This window comes from Empidonax traillii, unplaced genomic scaffold (assembly GCF_003031625.1).
Source record: "Empidonax traillii isolate 1590-97213 ecotype Southwest subspecies unplaced genomic scaffold, ASM303162v1 scaffold477:size924519, whole genome shotgun sequence".
Classification (NCBI taxonomy): Eukaryota; Metazoa; Chordata; class Aves; order Passeriformes; family Tyrannidae; genus Empidonax; species Empidonax traillii.
This window is the reverse complement of record NW_020955670.1, coordinates 201,389-220,714: the sequence shown is the minus strand read 5'-3', so window position 1 is coordinate 220,714 and position 19,326 is coordinate 201,389. Positions and strand designations below refer to the sequence as shown.

The window sequence follows — 19,326 nt, the reverse complement described above, 5'->3', positions numbered from 1 at the left end:
AAAAATTAGAACTTGAGCCTGGCAATTCCAGGATGAATACCAGGTAAAAACTTCAGCAGGAATGATATAAAGCAAAACAAAAGTATTTTAAAAATGCGTATCAGATGTTTATTTCACTTTGTGAACAAGTGTTCTCTCCTTTAAAGTTTATACTCTATTGTGCAAAAATGAAGGTTGAGTTTGAAAAATGTCTCGTTGCAGCTACAGAGTGCATACGGTAACTTCAGCTCTCAACAGCTTGGAGCACTTGATTTTGAGTTACACTGGTTGAGAAGAAGAGGTACCAGCAGCACGGAGGCAGAAAAGGAGAAGAAAAAAGGAAAAGCATGCTGCTGCCCACCTTCCTCAGCTAATTCTTTACTAACAAGAGGTGATCACACAAGTAGCTCACCATCCCTCCTGCCTTGTGCCAAAAGTTGCGAAGCTAAATTTGGGTATATTAGCACCACAAATAATGATATGTAACTGTTGATTCCTGTTTCTTTGGAAGTTATGAGTCTGGACTTAAGAAGCTTACAGGCACTTGCTGGCATTTATATCAGAAAAATTTAAACCTAGATCAATTCTTTTACTGTACTAAACAGCTATTAGTGTATACATAACTACTACATCACAGAACTTCCCTTCTTTGTAATTATATTATGTAATAATATAGTGATATCTCTCTACAAGGCAACATTACTAGCACGGTGCAGCTTTTAGCATCACTCAGTGGTACTGAACTTGGTATGACCCCTAGTTAGATATCAGCAATCTGCACTTCATAGCAGTTGTTATATGTCCAGTCCACTTAAATTTCCCTTGAAATCATATTTTTTCCAAACGATAATTCTACTCTTTATTCAAATTTGATAAGCAGTACCTCATCTGTAATAAAGAGGTTTCAAATAATTCCTCTTTTATACCTTTTCACTGTCATATCTGCTGTTAATTGAAAACCCCCATACTTCTGTGTCTTAGTATCTGAATTGCATCTAAATAACTCACTCATCAATGCACAGAGCTACTGTATGCCTAGAGGTACCACACTATATTTACACGCATTTCAGAAGAACTCAAAGGACTTTTATCCTGCCTCAGTCAGGGATAATGCTAAACAACCACACACAGATTAGGATCATTTACAACGAAATGATGCAGTTTAGGATAGCCAACAAAAGACATGGCTTTAAGAAAGGACAAATAGGTCATAAATTGCTTTAGCATCACACTCCATGTGCCAGAACAGGGTCAAACTCACAACAGAGAAAACCACTCCAGTAAACCTGAAAGAAAATAAAAACTGAGATGCGTAGGAGTGACAATCTATATCACCCCCTCGTTTTCTCCTAAAAAACAATATTAAAAACCAACTTTGCTGTGAATTTATTTACTTTTATATAACTGATTAAATACTATATTCAACAGTCCATGGCACTAACAATTCCACAGATTCACCTCTCTCTCTTTTGAATTAGTTGATGAGGCACTCCCATGCGACAGGATGCCATACTCACCAAGCATTTGTGCAATTGAAAACTTGGTGGCTCATGTATCTAGAGTTGTTATCTCAAGATTCAGTCATACCTAGAAAACAGGAGTTTATCTGTGGCAACGGGCAGTTACAAGCCACCAGCCAGGAAGGAACTGGGTGTTACATTTCCTGGGAGTCTATCCCAGTTCCCAGATTTCCATATCTATCACTCTTCTGTATGTCTTCTCTTTCATATGTATCATATCCTACTTCAGAATTTAGAGGTATTTACTCTAAATTGTTCTCAGGATACCAATAAAACCAATGTTTCGTGATAAGTAAGATCTTTCCTATGCACATCACTTCCCAAAGCACGATGGTTTTTTGAGACATGAGCTGCACTTTCAAATTGTTTTTCACTGCTCTGAGCTTTACACTGGGCATCAGTCCTTTGACTTTTCAGTAGATCCAGTGAACTGTTAAATCACATTAAAAGAAAAAAAGATAATTTCTGTTAAGTCACATGTCCCCGAGGAACATATCTTTGAACTGAAATTCTAGTACATTTACCCTTAGAAGAACAGAAACACAATATATTTACTAAAAAAATATTTATGGTTACAAGCAGAGATGCACACAGCAATCCAATCTGAAAGAAGGCAGCTAGAGAGCACACACTGCCTTTGTGCATTGTAGAGTGACCAGGTCTCCTCGACTCAGTTGAACAAAGAGGTAACAAATTTGATGGGTCCTATAGTTTCCCCTAACCCATCAACCATATCTTACTGTGTATTTCTGACAAGTGGGTTTTATCCACACATCAGATCACAGCTACACAGTAGAAAAGAGTAAATTCTACCAGATAGTGACATGACTTTAAAAAGGGAATTTCACCATTAACCATAACAACTTCATTAGTATTTCATTATTCACAGGATGTACATATATGTGGCAAAAACATGCTGGTAACAGTACACAGCCCCAGTACATCTTCAGAAAAGAAAATGCCAACCTGTACTAGCTCACTGATCTTGTCTAAGTTTCTCCAATATTTTATCTAACAAATTTAGTTTTATCCTTGCAGATATCTAATATAAGCTTGGAGAAGGAGGAACTTTTATGTTCCTGATAAAGAACAAGCATCACACTTCTGACTGGGGAGGAGGGGACACTACACAAATGACTACCATACTGGCATATTTTCTCTCCCATTAATGTTTTTTTTCCCAATCTATTTTTCCAGAAAAAAAGCAGCAAATGGAAATTAATTACCTGAAACAATCTTCCAAAGCCTGCAGTGACCTTTTCACAGCTCTCAAAACAAACACTGCATCTTTACCAGTATCAACTTGTAAGAGTCTGTCATTCTTCTAGAAGAGCTGTTTTTCTCTGGCTGAGAAAAAATCTTCTTTCCCTGCTTTTATTTTGTCACGTGCCTTGTTTTATAAAATATCCTTCTGAAGTCCTCATTTTCTGAATGGGCTGTATCAAGTTTCATATTTGATTCTTTTTCCTTTTAATTCAACTCCTCTAGTTCACATGTGCTAGTGTCATTTAAAGAAACGTATTGAGTCCTGACAAGAACACTCATTCACCTTGCAGCATCTCTATCAGACCAAATCCTATACCAGTTCACATAATCAGTTTCCATGTGGTTTACATCAGACCACAAACTTCAACTTGTCATTCACAAATCCAAATTTATGATTATCCTCCAAAGATCCATTTCTGAATGTAGCACTAATAATTTTGTTTCATATTCAGTTACTTACAACCATAACCAGGAACAAAGCCGAAGGAATAGAAGCCATCTCTGGCATTTTTATCGGTCTGCTCTGCCTAAATAATGTTTTGCTATTTAGGATTAAAATGTTTAATCCTAAAGATTTCGCTTAAAAAGTAAGAAACACCTTCAGGTGATAAAGTTATTAAAACTTTGAGAGACATGGATTAAAAACAACTGCTCTGAAACATACTTTCTGACACCGACATGCGTAGTTATCGTGAAAGAACATTCAGCAGTACCAACTGGTTCAGGCTCATGAAGTGGGAGATGAAACATAGAACTCTACCACTGCACAGGCACCTCTACACAGCCATGCTTCTGATCAGAAGTACTAGGTTTGTCTGAAAAGCAGCTCAGATATTTTTTTTTAACCTGTGTATCTATGCCAACTGCTGCTGGCAAGCAGGTCAGCTCACTGATCCAAAAGAGAATAAACCCTCCCAACTCCCTGAGGGTTAGCCTTATGCTAATAATTCCCACATTGTGTGATCATGAGATAATGCAAGAGAGGAGGCAAGAGCCTGTGGAAGGAGTAAAACCAAGGACGGAAGACAGTATCAGCCTGTTTCCGCAGTAGTCTCAAGTTAGATCTCATTAAGCATGTTGTGAAACTGCAGTGAATTCTCTTTACCAGCTGTTGCCAGAAGAGCACAAGCAGGAATCCTTAGCAGCCAGCACCCACAGCAGTCCCCACAAGGCAACTAGAGCTGTAAGCAAACCACCCTATCACTAAACATCTGTGTATCCAACTACAAGTTTGCAGGACTGTCTCTGAGTCTTATGTATATCAGACAATAATCATGCATTTAGTCTTAATGTACTGTTACTAAAATAGGGACATCCTGGGACAATGGTTTGCTGAGGCTTCAGCAAACGAGTTTGTCTGGGTTCACTTTCAGGTGTCTGGAGTCTGGAAGAACAGAAGGGTGTCAGCAACAAGCCAGTGGTCACACACAAGCCTTTTAAAGTCTCCTTTAAATATTAGGGCAAGGAGAGGATACAACGTAGGTATACTTCAGGCAGGAAGGAAAGTGGGTGAGCTGGGTTTTAGAGCAGCAGAGTTGGTCAAGCTGCTATTTTCTTCGTAAATAAACTGAGTGAGAAGGCTTTGAACTTTACAAGATTTTCTCCTTCTGACTGTAATCACATGCTTCACCCTTTAAAACCTGTAAAATAATGAAAGTGTATTTTGAAAATGTGCCAAGTCTTAGGGTCTGTATATGTCACTGTGTATCAAACATGCCTCTCAAACACACAGATTTAGTCCAAGCATCCATTCAACAACTAGCCTATATCCAGAAATTAGATCTCCAAGAAGAAATAAAATGAAGCAAACACATGCTATTTTTCCTGTTATACCCTTCCAGTCTCCATCTACTTTCATGAACTTCCTGAACCAGATCCCATTTTTATGTAGGTATTCTGCATTTGTATTTTTTATTATATCTATCCTCTATGGATTTCTCAACCCTTGAATGCATGAGAAATTTTAGTATCTACAGCAACATTTGGCAAACTGTTGTAATACCTACTACATGAAGGTATTCTGCCTTCAGCAGACATCTCTCTCCCCCTTCAGATTTTTTTTGTGGGTTTTTTTTTTGCACAAGAGTGTAACTGTCACTGACTTGTACGTTGGTTTTGAAAAACACTTGTCTTACACTTGCTGGAAGATGTACCTTCTTTCATCCTGGGTAAAATGAAAAAGCATTCATAGTTAAGTAGTATAACTGTACAGTAGCCTCTACATAGTTGCAAACAAGGTTCGAAATACATCAACTAGACACTCACAATTAGGCATCCTACAAAACCCACAGGAGAATAAATTCTTAACACAAACTTTAATTCTTGCCCAGAACTTTCTATAATTTCAGTTTTATTTTACATTAATCTGGTGCAATATAAAGCAGAGAGAAATAAAAAGGAAGTACTTTAAAATTGTTTTCTAAATGCCACTATTTTTCCCTCCTCCATGACATTTTTTACATACTAAAACGTAATTTGTCTATTCCCTGATACTGAAAAATATACATACTTTTAAACTGTAGAATAGATCTATCGGATAAAATAATTCATTATGCACAGAAATAGTTTTACAGGAGTCTTACAAAGGTAAATTTAAGGGTCCTTTCCATTAAATACCATCTTAAAGAATGCACACAAAATTTCTGTTCAAGTTCTCCTGCATAAAAGTTTCTTTCCACAAAACTAAAATTTTACAAAGCATTTGATGCTGACTTTTTAGTTCATACTATCCCACTAGAGAAAAAAAGGCTCCTTTCTGTAAAGTTTTTTTTAATGAAAAAAAATGGAGACCTGTTTTGGCAATTTTTAAGAATTATAATTTAAAACATGTTCATATTACAATTACTTGTAAGGTAATTCACACAATCATAAAGTAGATGAACAGTAAGTTAAGCAGGCAATTCTAAAATTAAAAGTATTCAAAGAATTTCCAGTAAGCTAAAACACTCCTAGCACTTGCAGAGAGCATAAACTACCAAAAGAACAGGAGTAGTTGCTCCACACCAGAATTTTTGCTTTTACAGCACAACTTCCCATCTGCAACCAGCTGACACTTTATTTCACACTATACTATGTTCTCTTGCTGTATGTTTCACTTGAAGAGGTCGTTTGTAAGACTAACATTTCTTAAACTGGAAGATGCATTTTTTTTAGAAAAGGTAGGAAGCATACTCGAGAGAAGACAGATGTTCTGAAGGGCAGAAAACTCAAATGGGACAGGAGATACTGCTGGGAGAAGATGCCATAGGATTGATGAACATGATGAAGGATAATAGGGATGGGGAATATACCTGCAATGACAAGCTCACTGACTAGACAGCACAGTTAGCAAAAGCAAAATAAAACCCCAACAAGTGGAGGCCATGCCACAAATTCGCTCAGCCCCTTAGCAATCAGCATGGGACCAGTGCCAAAAGATGGCTGAAGTGGTGGCTCCCTGAGATACCCACAGTTTTTTCAAAGAAGCTCCCTACCACCTACGTATCTTGTACTTCTCACATATCTCCAGCACGAGTGCCCTCACTCAGGAACATCTGAGTACCAGTAGGTACTACTTCAGAAGAACGTGTACATTATGCGACATACATTATAGCAGCCTTCCTGTACCTAAAAGGGCCTACATCAAAGCTGGAGAGGGACTTCTTACAAGGGCATGTAGTGACAGGGCGAGGGAGAATGGTTTCAAACTGAAAGAGGGCTGATTTAGATTAGGTACTAAGAACAAATTCTTCACTGTGAGTGACACGTGCAGGACAACCAGGAGATCAAGCGCAGACAGTACAGGTTTAGGAAAGGCAGGTCCTGCTTGACCAACTTCATCTCCTTTTATGACCAGGTGACCCACCTAGTGGATGAGAAAGGCTGCGGATGAAGTCTCCCTGGACTTCAGCAAAGCTTTTGATAAGGTTTCCCAAAGCACTCTCCTGGAGAAACTGCAATCTCATGGCTTGGATTCTATACTCACTCTTCACTGAATAAAACACTGACTAGATGGCCAGGCCCAGAGAGTGATGGTGATTGGAGTTACATTCAGCTGGTGGTTGGCATTACCCAGGATTCTGTATTGGGGTCAGTCCTTTTAATATTAATCTTTACCGATGATCTGGACAAGGGGGTTGAGTGTACCCTCAGTAAGTTCATAGATGACACTCAGTTGGGCAGGAGCATTGATCTGCTCTACCCTTCTGGTAGGAAGGTTCTGCAGAAGGATCTGGACAGACCGGACTGATGGGCTGAAGACAACTGTTTAAGGTTCAGTAAGGCAAAGTGCCAGGTCCTGCACTTGGGTCACAACAACCCCTGCAGTACTGCAGGCTTGGGGAAAAGTGGCCCCGGGGAAAAGGACCCGAGGGTGCTGGTCATCAGCAGGCTGAACATGAGCCAGCAGTGTGTCCAGGTGGCCAAGAAGACCAAGGGCATCCTGGCCTGTATCAAAAAGAGAGCGGTCAGAAGGACCAGGGCAGTGATTGTCCCCCTGTACTCGGCACTGGTGAGGCCACACCTCGAGCGCTGTGTCCAGTTCTGGGCCCCTCACTACAGGAAGGACATTGAGGTGCTGGAGCTTGTCCAGAGAAGGGCAACGGAGCTGCTGAGGAGTCTGGAGCACAAGTCCTGTGAGGAGCAGCTGAGGGAGCTGGGATTGTTTAGTTTGGAGAAAAGGAAGCTCAGAGGAGATCTTATCACTCTCTCCAGCTACCTGAAAGGAGGTTGTAGCTGGGTGGGGATTGGTCTCTCCTCCCAGGCAATAACCAACAGAAGAGAAAATGGCATCAAGCTGCTCTGGAGAAGGTTCAGGTCGGACATCAGGAAGAATTTCTGCACTGAGAAATTGGTTGAGCTTTGTAATGGGCTGCCCAGGGAGGTGGTAGAGTCACCATTGGACTCAATCCTCTTGGATCTTTTCCAACTTATGTGATTCTATGGTGAAACACCATAATAGGTTGCCCAGAGAAGCTGTGGATGCCCCATTCCTGGAATCGTTCAAGGCCAAGTTGAACAGAACTCTGAGTAATTTGGTCTAGTTTTAGATGTCTCTGCTCATTGCAGGGGGGGTTGAACTAGATGACCTTTGAAGGGTCCCTTCCAACTCAAACTCTTCTACGATTCTAAGATTCTAAACATAAAAACGCATTTCGTAACAGTAAATATCCTCATCTCCTAGCTCAGTTGTAAGATTTCTTAGAAATAAGTTTAGCTTTTGAAACATGCAAATCTGAAATAATGAAACTATGCTATCATGCAATATTTTTCTTATGAATTGTAAAAAGATAAGCATTGTAAACAGATTCTACATATTAACTAATTTTGCATATTTGGAGGAGGTAAAAGATTGTGCTATTTCAAAAGAAATAAATTCCAGCTATTTACATCTGAAGAAAGCCCTAAGAAGACTTAAGATGCCAGCAGAGGAAGAAGAAATATGATTGCCAAGTCTCCAATTTGAGATGTTCTACAAAGCTGGCAACAGGCAGTTCCACAGGAGGATAAGAAAGGGAAGTACAGGTCAGATGCTCCCAGTCTTTCATTAAAAAAGTTAGGAAACACCAGAACTCATTCCCTGACTCTCTTCTCTTGCACAAAAATAGGAAAAGAACAGAAGATGTTCTTTACAAAAATGCTAAATCATAAAGAACTGAAAGATGGCAAGCTATTAGCTGTAACCTTTTCAGAACTATGTATATAAGACCCATAATTTACCCAAATTAAAAGTTCCTTTCACCTTTTCCCAATTTTACTTCATCTGCAAGTTATTCTTTGTAGAATTCAGTTTTGTATATTATTTGAAGCTGAGCTATTGGAGAAGAAGTTTGAAGAAAACCTAAACTCTATGGGCCTCATCATACCTAAGCATTGCTCCATCCAGATCAAGTTACTCTGCTCAGCTGTATATGGAAATTTGTTTCAACAGCTTATCTTCAAAACTCCATGCACCTTAAAAACACTGCTCTTCCAACAGCTTAGATGTCCCACACCCCACAGGATTATACCCCAATAACCTCATTCCTCTAAAGGCTATCTATAGAAAATATGCACACAGATTCTGTTCCACTCTGAGATAAAAAAAAAGGTGATACACTTCAGATACTCAAGTCAACAGGAAAAAACTGTCTTCTGTACATGGAACATTGCTGTCTCTTTCATGAACATGTGCCTACATTAAGCTGCAACGCCAAATCAAGAATACTTATTCAACTTTTTCTTATTGAGGAAAAAAGGCACTAAACTGAAGAAAGGTTTTATTATCTCAGTTTGTAGGGACATTATTGTCGTCATATGGCCAACAAGTAAACACTTCCAATACACATGCAAGGGGGATTAAAGCATCAAACATCTGCATAGCTTAGAAATTAGATTACAGACGTTGTGGTCATACAGTGCCCCAGTTATACCAAGGACATACAAAGCACTTCACTCTATGAACACCCAAAACCAAAAATTCCCAGTGAAAATTATAAACAAGAGTCATCAGAATTTTTCTTTTTCCTTTAGACTGAGGCAATTAAAACTCTCAGACTCACAGAACAAACTCATCATTTCCACTCTTTGCCACTGCAATTAGTACATAATTACATGAGAAAATACTGCTTAATATTTTATACAAATCTTAGACTGGATCAGACATCACAGTAAATTTAGTAGAATGAATGAAGTTTGTGTTTACCCAAAGTATCTTTAGAAAGACTGCTTAGCTGCAGCAAGAGTGAGCTGAACAATGTACACAACACATTTTCTCAAATCAATCATTATTTCAGGCTCAAACAGACAACCACTGGAAAAATTTGATTTTAGCATATCTTCAGTGGCCCTGAACAGACTAAGAATAACAAAACCACTCCTGGAATTCAGTAGTGAGTAAGTTTTAACTAATACCATAACAGGCATCTAACTTGAACTCTAAGATTTCGCTCCACAGCCAAAATAACTAGCAAAAGCCACTGTTCTAGACCATAGCTGAGAAACAAAAGTTTCAAGATTGCAAATACAACTGAAAAATGTATCTCCTACACAGACTTAACCTGTGATAATGGTTCAGACTACTAATAAATGTAAATTTGAACTTTCTCCATATGCCTTCCCCCAAAAAAACCTTTCTACAGAAGAAAATAATTAAAAAATTGACGTTTGTATCTACCTAAGATGCAATGTAAAAAAGTTAGAAAGAGGAAATCCAATGCACAAAGTTATGGACAAAGCACACTTCACAACCAACACACAATATAAAAGCATTCTTTCTCACTACACATTCCAGAGGCAACTAAAAAGACAATTTATGAATACCATCTGCTTCTAGTGCCTCACTAACATCGTATTAGCAAAATACATTGATTTCAAAAATAGAGGAAAAAGTCTTACTCAGCTATATCAAGATATCCACAGGAAGCAGCTGCATGTAGAGGGATCCAGCCTTCATTATCTGGTTGATTAATATTTGCTCCATTTTCCACCAGAAATTTCACCATATCTACGTTATCATCTATACAAGCCTACAAAGAAAGAAAGAGTTAAGAAGTAAGTTCATATTAAGGCCACTCTACAATACTATGCAACTTTAAGCAACATCTTCAGGAGAAAAGATAAGTATTTCCAGGTTTGATGAGGAAGGACGGTTTATTTGTTGGGGTCTGACAGCAAGACAGAAAGAATTTGAGACATAAAGAGCAAGTCTTTCAAATTTGTAAAACTTTAAATAAATGAAGGCAAACAGTTTAACAAAACCAAAAAACATGATTTTCTCAGGTACATTTACAAACCTTGTTCTCTAGTACAAAGAGGTTCCTTTTATAAAGCCCCCAGGTCCTCACTCCATCCCAGGCCCAGCTCAGCCACTGTAGTGGATATTAAAATTGAAGAAACAGCTACACCATGAAGTAGAATTGTGACTAAGAGAGAGAGAGAGCAGTTTGGAAATAACACCATAACGTGGCTTTAACCGTAATACAATTGAAGCTAAGGAGTATGAAGGGGATGCTACATTGCATTTCAACATCCCCCTGCTGTTTTCTAATGCAGCATATTCTATAACACCATAAATCTTTTAACAGTCTATTAATTATCCCTGTTTATAAAACTTACTTGAGTATCAATTTGGCAATTGCAAAAATATTATCATATCTGCACATCTCTTAATTACCAAGCAAACAGTGTTGCCCAGATGCAGAACTACAGCCGTTCTGCAGACCTCCATCTTGACTGACCTCTATTTTGCATTTCTTCTCTGTGTTCAAGTATTTTTCTCACAGGGTGCTCAGTGAGTTTTCTTGCCAACTTCCATAGTGCTGCCCTTAAAAGGGCAGAGCAAATGAGAGAAAAGTCCCTCTGCATTTCAGGACAGCAAGAACTCCAAACAGCTAGACCCCACAAGACTGGTATTAATTTTTTAGCTTAATAAATCAACAATATTACACAGCCCGAAGGTTGAAATTAAAACTTTTACTCCTGGGCTCCTAAATCCTTCTAGAGAATTATGCCTCTAATTAAATGCAATTAAGGTATAAATTTTACTTTTCAGAATACTTCTGAGAAAACCAAAAATTACACACTGTCTCACTAAGGAAAAAAACCCTTCAGATTTCTTTATTTAAGCAATTGGACATTTCAAGATGAATCCTGAAGCTTTCCTCCATTCTGCAATACCGAGGCAACAGCTAAGCCAATGTATCACTGCCCAGCTTAACCAGCCAAACAAAAACAGCAACAAATTATCCCTCTTTGACCCCATTTGTTTCCTTTAGGTATGAACTGCAGGCTTTGTTTAGAATGTAACATAGAACTGTTTTAACGAGTCTCATCTGGACTTTTTCACTCAGAAACGCACAGCTAGACTGCAGTACACCGCTTGCTTTATTTGTTTTTCAGTTAAACACAAAACCACATTCTTGAGTGAAAACATTCAGAAACCTTCCTGCCTTTTCAGGTATTTTTGAAAATTGCCTTGAAAAAGTTTTAGTCATATCCATCTGTAAATCAGCAATTCTTTTAATAAAATAATGTCTTAACGTTCTCCAACAATTAAGACTACAAATTCATCAAGCATATTGTCTTTAATTTCTTCCCTTTATCATCAGTGTACAATGCTAATACCCTAGTAACAAGCTCTGAGAGAAGAGAATCACTTCTTGTTATAAGACATTTAGTTACTTAAACGTAAGGGAATCAAATGCACGACATAATAAATCAGTTCAGGAGGAAAACAAATTCAAGAAACTCAGATGTTTACACTTAACAGAAACACTAACCAAGCCATGTCACACACGCCACATGTCCATCTTTTTCTGGATATCCAGTTTGCCTGGCCACTGATACTCTATGTCTATAATAATATTCACCAATTAATTATAAGGAACAATACATTTCTATCAGAAACATTTTTAAATGTAGATATTGTAATAAGCTGCATACTTGTGTATCTTAAAATCCTCTGTAATTCATCACCTGTAAAAACAAGGCTATCTTAAAATTGATTAGCACTACCAAAAAAACCCAACAAAACCCATCAAAACCAACTGGTTGTGACACAACCCAACACAGAACAATCCTTGCCTGTTTTTCAAATATACATAAGAAAATCTGGCAAGATATACTCATAAAAATGCTGTTGCTAAGTGAATCAAAAGCTTACATATGCAGCACATTAAAAGACATATGACTAAGTGGATAAAAATATTTGACCAAATTTGGTCAGTTTATTGTGCCATACATGGCAAGAATCAGGAGAGCTCAAATACACTTCTCATGTATTATCAGATTGCACATTCATAACAAGAAAAATATTTTAATGAAAACTCACTGTGGGCTCTAAAAAGGTAATATCTACCTTAAGGCGAAAAAAAACAAGTATAACTGATTCTATTGCTGAAGAACAGCTATATAATGTATCTTATTTCTTTGTGTCCCCTTTTTCTCCTTAACAGCACCACAGGCAGGTGGTCTGGCAGTCCCTATCACTCTCAGCACTTTCCATACAAAAGGCACCTCTAACTATCAGTAGGTATCTTAAGTCAGAATGCCAAGAAACAAATGTTATAAAAGAAATTTTATCTCAATGTTTTTCCATTTTTACTGCACTGCTCACTTCTAAAAGCAATATTTATCAAGTGTCAAAAGTGCCTCTTGTTAAAAACTGACACCTCAGCCACAAAAGGAAAGCTTGTCAGAGCTGCATGATAAACTTAAAGCAACAGCCTCCATATAGTCTGCCCTTCCGGACCTCAGCTTCAGAGATATCACAAAGGAAAAAGAAATGCACATGCAAGATGTAAATAACAAGTATTCCACTGATGTTACAGTGAGTCAAAAAAATAATTCCCACGATTAATTCTGTCCCAGAATCTGCACACAGGACAGACAACCATGGGCTTTCCTCTTCCACATCTGTTACAATCCTTTCAGGATTCGTCTCATTTCTTAGAGCTCATCTCCCCTCATCCCCTGTCTCTCCTCTCATGGCCCATAGTTCCCACTTTGAGCCTCAGTTACCACTTAGCAAAACAACAGGTCACCCTAAAGCTCTTTTTGAGTGCTTGCAAACCACATCTGTAGAGCACACACACCAGCCAGCTCCTGGGGCAAGCAGAGCATGGGAGCTCACACACAGAATACCCTTTCATCCAATTTGTCTGTCATCCCCAGCCTCCACCAGCTGGTAGAAAGGCAGCATTTCTGCAGGAAGCACTCACTCCTCTACCAAATTTCATCTAAGTTCGCCAATGCTCCCCAAACAGAATGACAGCTGCAGGATGTAATCATGTAAACCTTTTTTCATTTGGGAACCAATTTAGAAATTAAGCTAATCAGTCATAAAGGAAGCAAAACAAAGCAAAGTTGAGAATACGAAGTCTGGTTACCTTTTCTGATAAGAACAGAGATGAAATCTCAAAACAAATATATTAAAGTTCGGGGGGAAAAAAAAAAAACACTTTCCATTTGTACGATAACCTGAAACCTGCAAATACCAGCAAAGATCAACAGTGCCAGGCTCCTACACAGACAAGTTCTAGACAGGTCCAGCTTATGCTGTGAATGACATTTTAACCTTTTCCCGTAAATACTCTAATGGGGATAACCAGATACCTGCTAAACATGCTACTTTTAACTGTGTCCACCATAACTTCATATCCCAGTGCAAGTGGCATGTGATACAACTGGCTCTCATTACTATCAGGTGTTAAGAACATAGGTGAAGGGTAGACATAACTGAGTAAGTAACCTTAAAAATAAACAGCTTTAAAAAGAGATATCAAAAGGGCTTGGCTCCTCAGCCAAAGAATACAGCAGATAGCACTGCTCCCCAAAAGACAGGAAAAACAGGTCTGAAATTATTTTGTAAAAATCAGAAATTTTGTAGGGAAAGAGACCGTCAAGGAGTTAAACTAACATCCCAAACACACACAGCAGAGATATGCAGTACATACCTTACATGGGGCTACAATTTTTATTACTTTTCATTAATGGTAACATCTAATGAGGTAATGGCATCTAAGGAGGTCTAGGCATTTGAGTTTTTTAACAACAAATTAGGTCATGAAATATTTGGATTATTACACTTATTTACTATTCAAGTAACACTATAAAAGCAGGTATTTTAAAATGGTCAAGTATGCATTTAATATAGTACATACAGGGTGGAAAGGCTGCTGTTGATGTTCACATTTATGACTAGAAACAGGAGAGTTTTGGTGTTGTGACAGAACTTCAGGTACTAATTTAATATTACAGATGACAAATGTTGCTTAATTATGAAATTAAGTGTTCACTCAGACAAGTCATAGCTTCTGTTTTTCCATGAGCTGGGGTAATACATGGTATCTTGCCTACTGACAAAATCTAGTTTTAGGATTTAATATTTTATTTCATTAGAGTATGCTTTCTAATAAAAATGGAACAGTTTACAGTGAAAATACTCTTGTTAAATTAGTAATATTACTATTTATCTAGACAAGTATTATTTTGTTTAACTTCTTTGTAAACATTGTGTGTATGTTCCACTTGTGTGTTATTTTCATCTAAGCATGTCCTACTATTTAAAATACTGGAGAGTTAGTCCATAAAAAGTAGTTAAAATTATAGCTGCCATACCAAATAACTCAAACTCCAAAATCATTTCAAGAGCATCTCATGGCCTCTGCAAGTTCCAGCATTTCAAGTTTACTGTTTGTATTTCTCTCACCCCAGAATGAGTCAATCTTGGCCTAACTTTCAGTGTCAAAGCCTTTCCTCCACTGCAGGGCAGCAAACTCTTCTCCAGAGAAATTTCTCAAAACATTTCCCTTTTAAGTGTAGAAAATGAGAATAATTTTAGACACCTGCAAAAGCAGGTGAAAAAGACACTTTCTCCTGAGGAGAAAACACTGCTTGAGCCTAATGCAATGTTTCATGTCCATTCAAGTCTCATGGGGAAGGCATGCAGAGACTATGAAGCTGAGCACCCATTAACCACCGTTACTTAATTAGAACCCTGCAGAGCTGTCAAACATTGCCAAAAATAGGCAAATCATTCCATAACTCCAACTTCTCTAGCTATTATTTCCACTTCATGTAAACAACTTGTCATATTTATAACTCAATAGAAGCTCACTTGGATTTTATTTCATCTCCAAGAGCTGGATAAAACCAGGTGCTACATGAAATCAGTAATTGTTTAGTCCAAATATGCAGTAAGAGCATAATGTAATTTCCATACTACAATTTTGCCCTGTTTTCTTTGCTATACTGAATTACCAAATTAATTACATGCCCTAAAGCTTTTCTCGTTTGTAATTTATAGTTAAATCTGCAAGTTTAATTATAGGCACAATTCATGAAAAATACTAAAATCTATCGCTGTTGAGACTGATATAATCTACATATTATAAAACTGACCTCATAGGGACTTCCCACTATTTAAATCCTAATGAATGCCTAATCATAGTTCTTAATCAGGACTGTAATAGGATACATATATTCAAGTGGTTTCATAGTGTTTCAAGTAGAGATAGAATTATTCTTGCCCTCTAACCTCCAGCCAAGATAAATAAGGGGAAGAGGAGAGTTGGCTGCAACATGTTATTTACTATAACCAGAGATGCTACCCTTCCTGTTCCCAGTCCCAGTACTGGTTCAAGACTCAGATCTGACAGACATTATATGGAAAAATGACCTAGTCTAATGCCTGCTTCCCTGTTCTTGCTGAAACAACCCCAGCTATTCCAGGCTACCTAGTATTACATGCAAGTGTATTTTCAAATAAATATTTGTTTTCTTTTTAGCTGTGTGCAAATATATTTTCAGGAATGCTTGAAATTCTCACACCCAAAGTTATCTCCTAATTAAAACCACCATACTAAATGTTAACTATTAAACTTTAATTGTACTCATGTATTTCAACTCAAAGAAAAATCTCAAGACAACTCGCCAAAAACTTCCCTGCCCTAAACCCCCCAGACAATCCTGAGAAATGAGATGCCATGGCAAAAAAATTATTTTGGAAAAGATCAAACCAAACAGCAATGAAAAACTAAGATACTGATGCTGGCACAGATCTATTTGCTTGGATGCTCTATTTGCTTGGATGACCAAGTTGGTGAGGAGTAACTTGGTCTATGAAGCAAACTGTCTGAAGTTCACAAAAATTAGGGTCTCCCTTAAACTCGTGGTATTAAGCACCTGAGAAACAACTTCTGCTGTTCCCTCTGGTTTCTTTGAATTTAAAAACAAAACTAGTACATTCTGTGGAACTTGCTTTTAAATGCACATTCAGGTTTCTTAGCGCAGTAGAAGAACATGAGTTTCTTGGGTGAAATGGAAAAAAGAAGATGTGACTGACAGCATGGTATTATAGCTTGTACAATGTGCAAATTACAAGCTGTCTTGAACCCTGAAGGCTTAGGCAGGTAGGTATGTACAAATTACATATGACAGATACTCATTTTAGCTACATGTTGTTGAAACCTATAAAATCATTGAATTTGGGAGTCACATCCAGAACCGAATTTCAGGCTCATTTGTTTCACAAGCAGCTTTCTCTTTCTTCTGGCCCATGCCTTTGCACATGGCTTTCTGAGGCAGTTTCAAAAGACTGGAGAATCACAGAATGGGTCACACTGGAAGGGACCACAGTGGGTCATCTGGTCCAACTCCCTGCTCAAGCAGGGTCATCCCAGAGCACATGGCATAGGATTGTATCCAGGCAGTTCTTGAATACTCCAGTAAGGGAGACTCCACAGTCTCTCTGTGCAGTCTGTTCCAGCACACCGTAAACAAGTTCTTGCTCATATTCAGGTGGAACTTTCTGTGCATTAGCTTCTGTCTGTTGCTTCTTGTCCCATTGCTTGGCATCACCAATCAGAGCCTGGATCCGTCATCTTGACACCCTCCCTTCAGATACTTATAGACATTGATGAGGTCCCCACTCAGATGTCTCTTCTCAAGGCTGAACAGGCCCTGTGGCTGAAGCACTATGCTCAGTAGGACAGAGACATACAACCCTCTACCCATACCTACCTCCTGACACATATGGAAGCAGTCTTTCTTCATTGAAAAGGAACAGGGTTTAGGAGTAAACAAAAAATTGTCATACAGTAAAAATGTAGTGCTATTATGCAATTATGCTTTCTTTAAGCATTTATTGTTATAACTTTGGCAAACAGGGATTACTTTTCATGGTCACACAATGTGCAAATATTACACTTGAGAAGGAGAAAGCAGTGTTGTATAGGACATGTATTTCTGTCCCAGTCAAATTTAATAATATGCCCATTGTATTTCAAACAGTTATTTAATGAGTAAACATAACCTGCTTTTAGCATATGAGCAACTAACTGAGTTCATGAGCCAATTCAAGTACCTTTTCAATCTAAAATACCTAACATTCTAATATACTTCCTTAACAAAAAGATAAAATTTACTAGAAGAATCCATTTACATAAACAAATAGGTTTGTTCACTTCCATGTTCCTTGTATTAAATTTAAACCACATGTGCCAAGTTTTGGGTTTTTTTTTCCCCTCTGCTTCTGACTATCACCTCTATAAGGTTCTGAGTTCTTCAGAGTGGAAAACTGCACTGCCTTGGAAGAAAGCAAACCTGGCCACATCTATTAGTGCTCCTCTGTGAACTCTTAAAGGCTGCATTAGTATTGTAGTCATCAACTGACGTTTAATCTTCTGCTTTAGCAGGATCTAGGGGAAGTTCTCACTGCTTTCTAATTTTAGCTAAATGAAGTGGTAGAGCTCAATAGAAGTAATAACATTGAATTTAGTAAAAACAATGATAACCCTTCACTCCATGAAGGGAAAAAAATATACATATTGATAGAGCATACTAAAGAAGCCAAGATAGACTTTCTGTGTGCTCACTTTCCTACTACACATTACATTTGACAATAAAAAGCATATTTAGTAGAAGAAACCAAGCTTACAGGAACAAAAAGGCAGTAAGATACTCATTCAATTAGCACTTGCCGTGTGTTGTTTTATCCTTAGTATTATAAAACATATTAGTAGTAAAAGATGTAATAAGCTGATAAGGCTGGTACCAGGCAGGGCTTTTTTCCCCCCTAAGCAGGAGAATCTATGCAAATAAATGACTAATATGTATAATTCAATTTAACAGAATAAAAAAAGTACGTATGAAGTACGAATTACACATCAGTTATATGCATTTTATATGTAAAAAGTTAATATAATGTCATAGATAGCGTGAAGAATTATATTAGAAGTGACAATGGCACTTCAAATTGCTTAAACTTAGATAATCTTAAATGTGGTAAATGTATGTTTATCAAAAGTGCATTTTGTACACAAAACCACTTAAAAGTAGGACTACATCTAAACAGGAAACCTGACTAATTGTTTCCCATAAGTCTCTATTTTTAAGGAAAGAATCTCTTGCCACTGCTACTCTCTCCTCCTAGACTGGGACAAGAAAAGCTATTCTTCTCTTATGTAAATCCCAGTACATTTTTTAGTTTATGGTCAAATTTATAATCCACTGAATTGACTAGATAAATTGGCAAGCATTTCAACTCTTCAAAAATCCTATTAAGTCTTGAAACTGATAGAGGTTGCAAATCAGCAGGTTCAGCATGAAAGTACTCTGAGAGTCTCAGTAAAATTTTAACAGAAAACCCAGGATTTAAAAAAAAAAAAAAATTAAATAATTAAGTTAAATTCTCCAAAAACAAATTATCCAAACTTGTTACAGTAAATATCAAACACTGCTCTTTCTTAAAACTGGATTTAATATAGATTTTGTCTATTCAGAGGGTAATAAGGTGAGAAACCTGCAGCTTCCAGTCCCCAAAATCCTGCAGGTGACAGACAACACCTCTGCCAGGTGTACCAGCAGTAATACCTCAGTGCTCCAGAGGACAGACCTAGCTCCAAAGCAGAGCAACACAGAGGTGTTACATGTGATAAACCTCCAGCATAATCCTTGTAGCACAGTGTGTTTTACACATAGCAGTGATATATATGCATTTTTACTTCACTTTTCAACAAACAAAAAACCCCAAAGGAGTAACAGCTCTCCAGTTACCCTGTTTAGAAAAGATTATATCTGGTGCACACATAATTTAATTTTAAAA

The 19,326-nt window shown here is 37.7% G+C and overlaps 1 protein-coding gene across 3 annotated transcripts in view; it reads right to left on the bottom strand.

The window, feature by feature from the left end:
- Nucleotides 1-19,326, bottom strand: part of PPP1R12A (protein phosphatase 1 regulatory subunit 12A) — a 116,467-nt gene that overhangs the window by 69,598 nt on the left and 27,543 nt on the right. For all 3 annotated transcript variants that reach the window (XM_027896086.1, XM_027896085.1, XM_027896083.1), the window contains exon 2: nucleotides 10,119-10,249. In XM_027896086.1, the coding sequence (XP_027751887.1) occupies nucleotides 10,119-10,249 (131 nt within the window). The remainder of the gene's footprint in view (nucleotides 1-10,118; nucleotides 10,250-19,326) is intronic.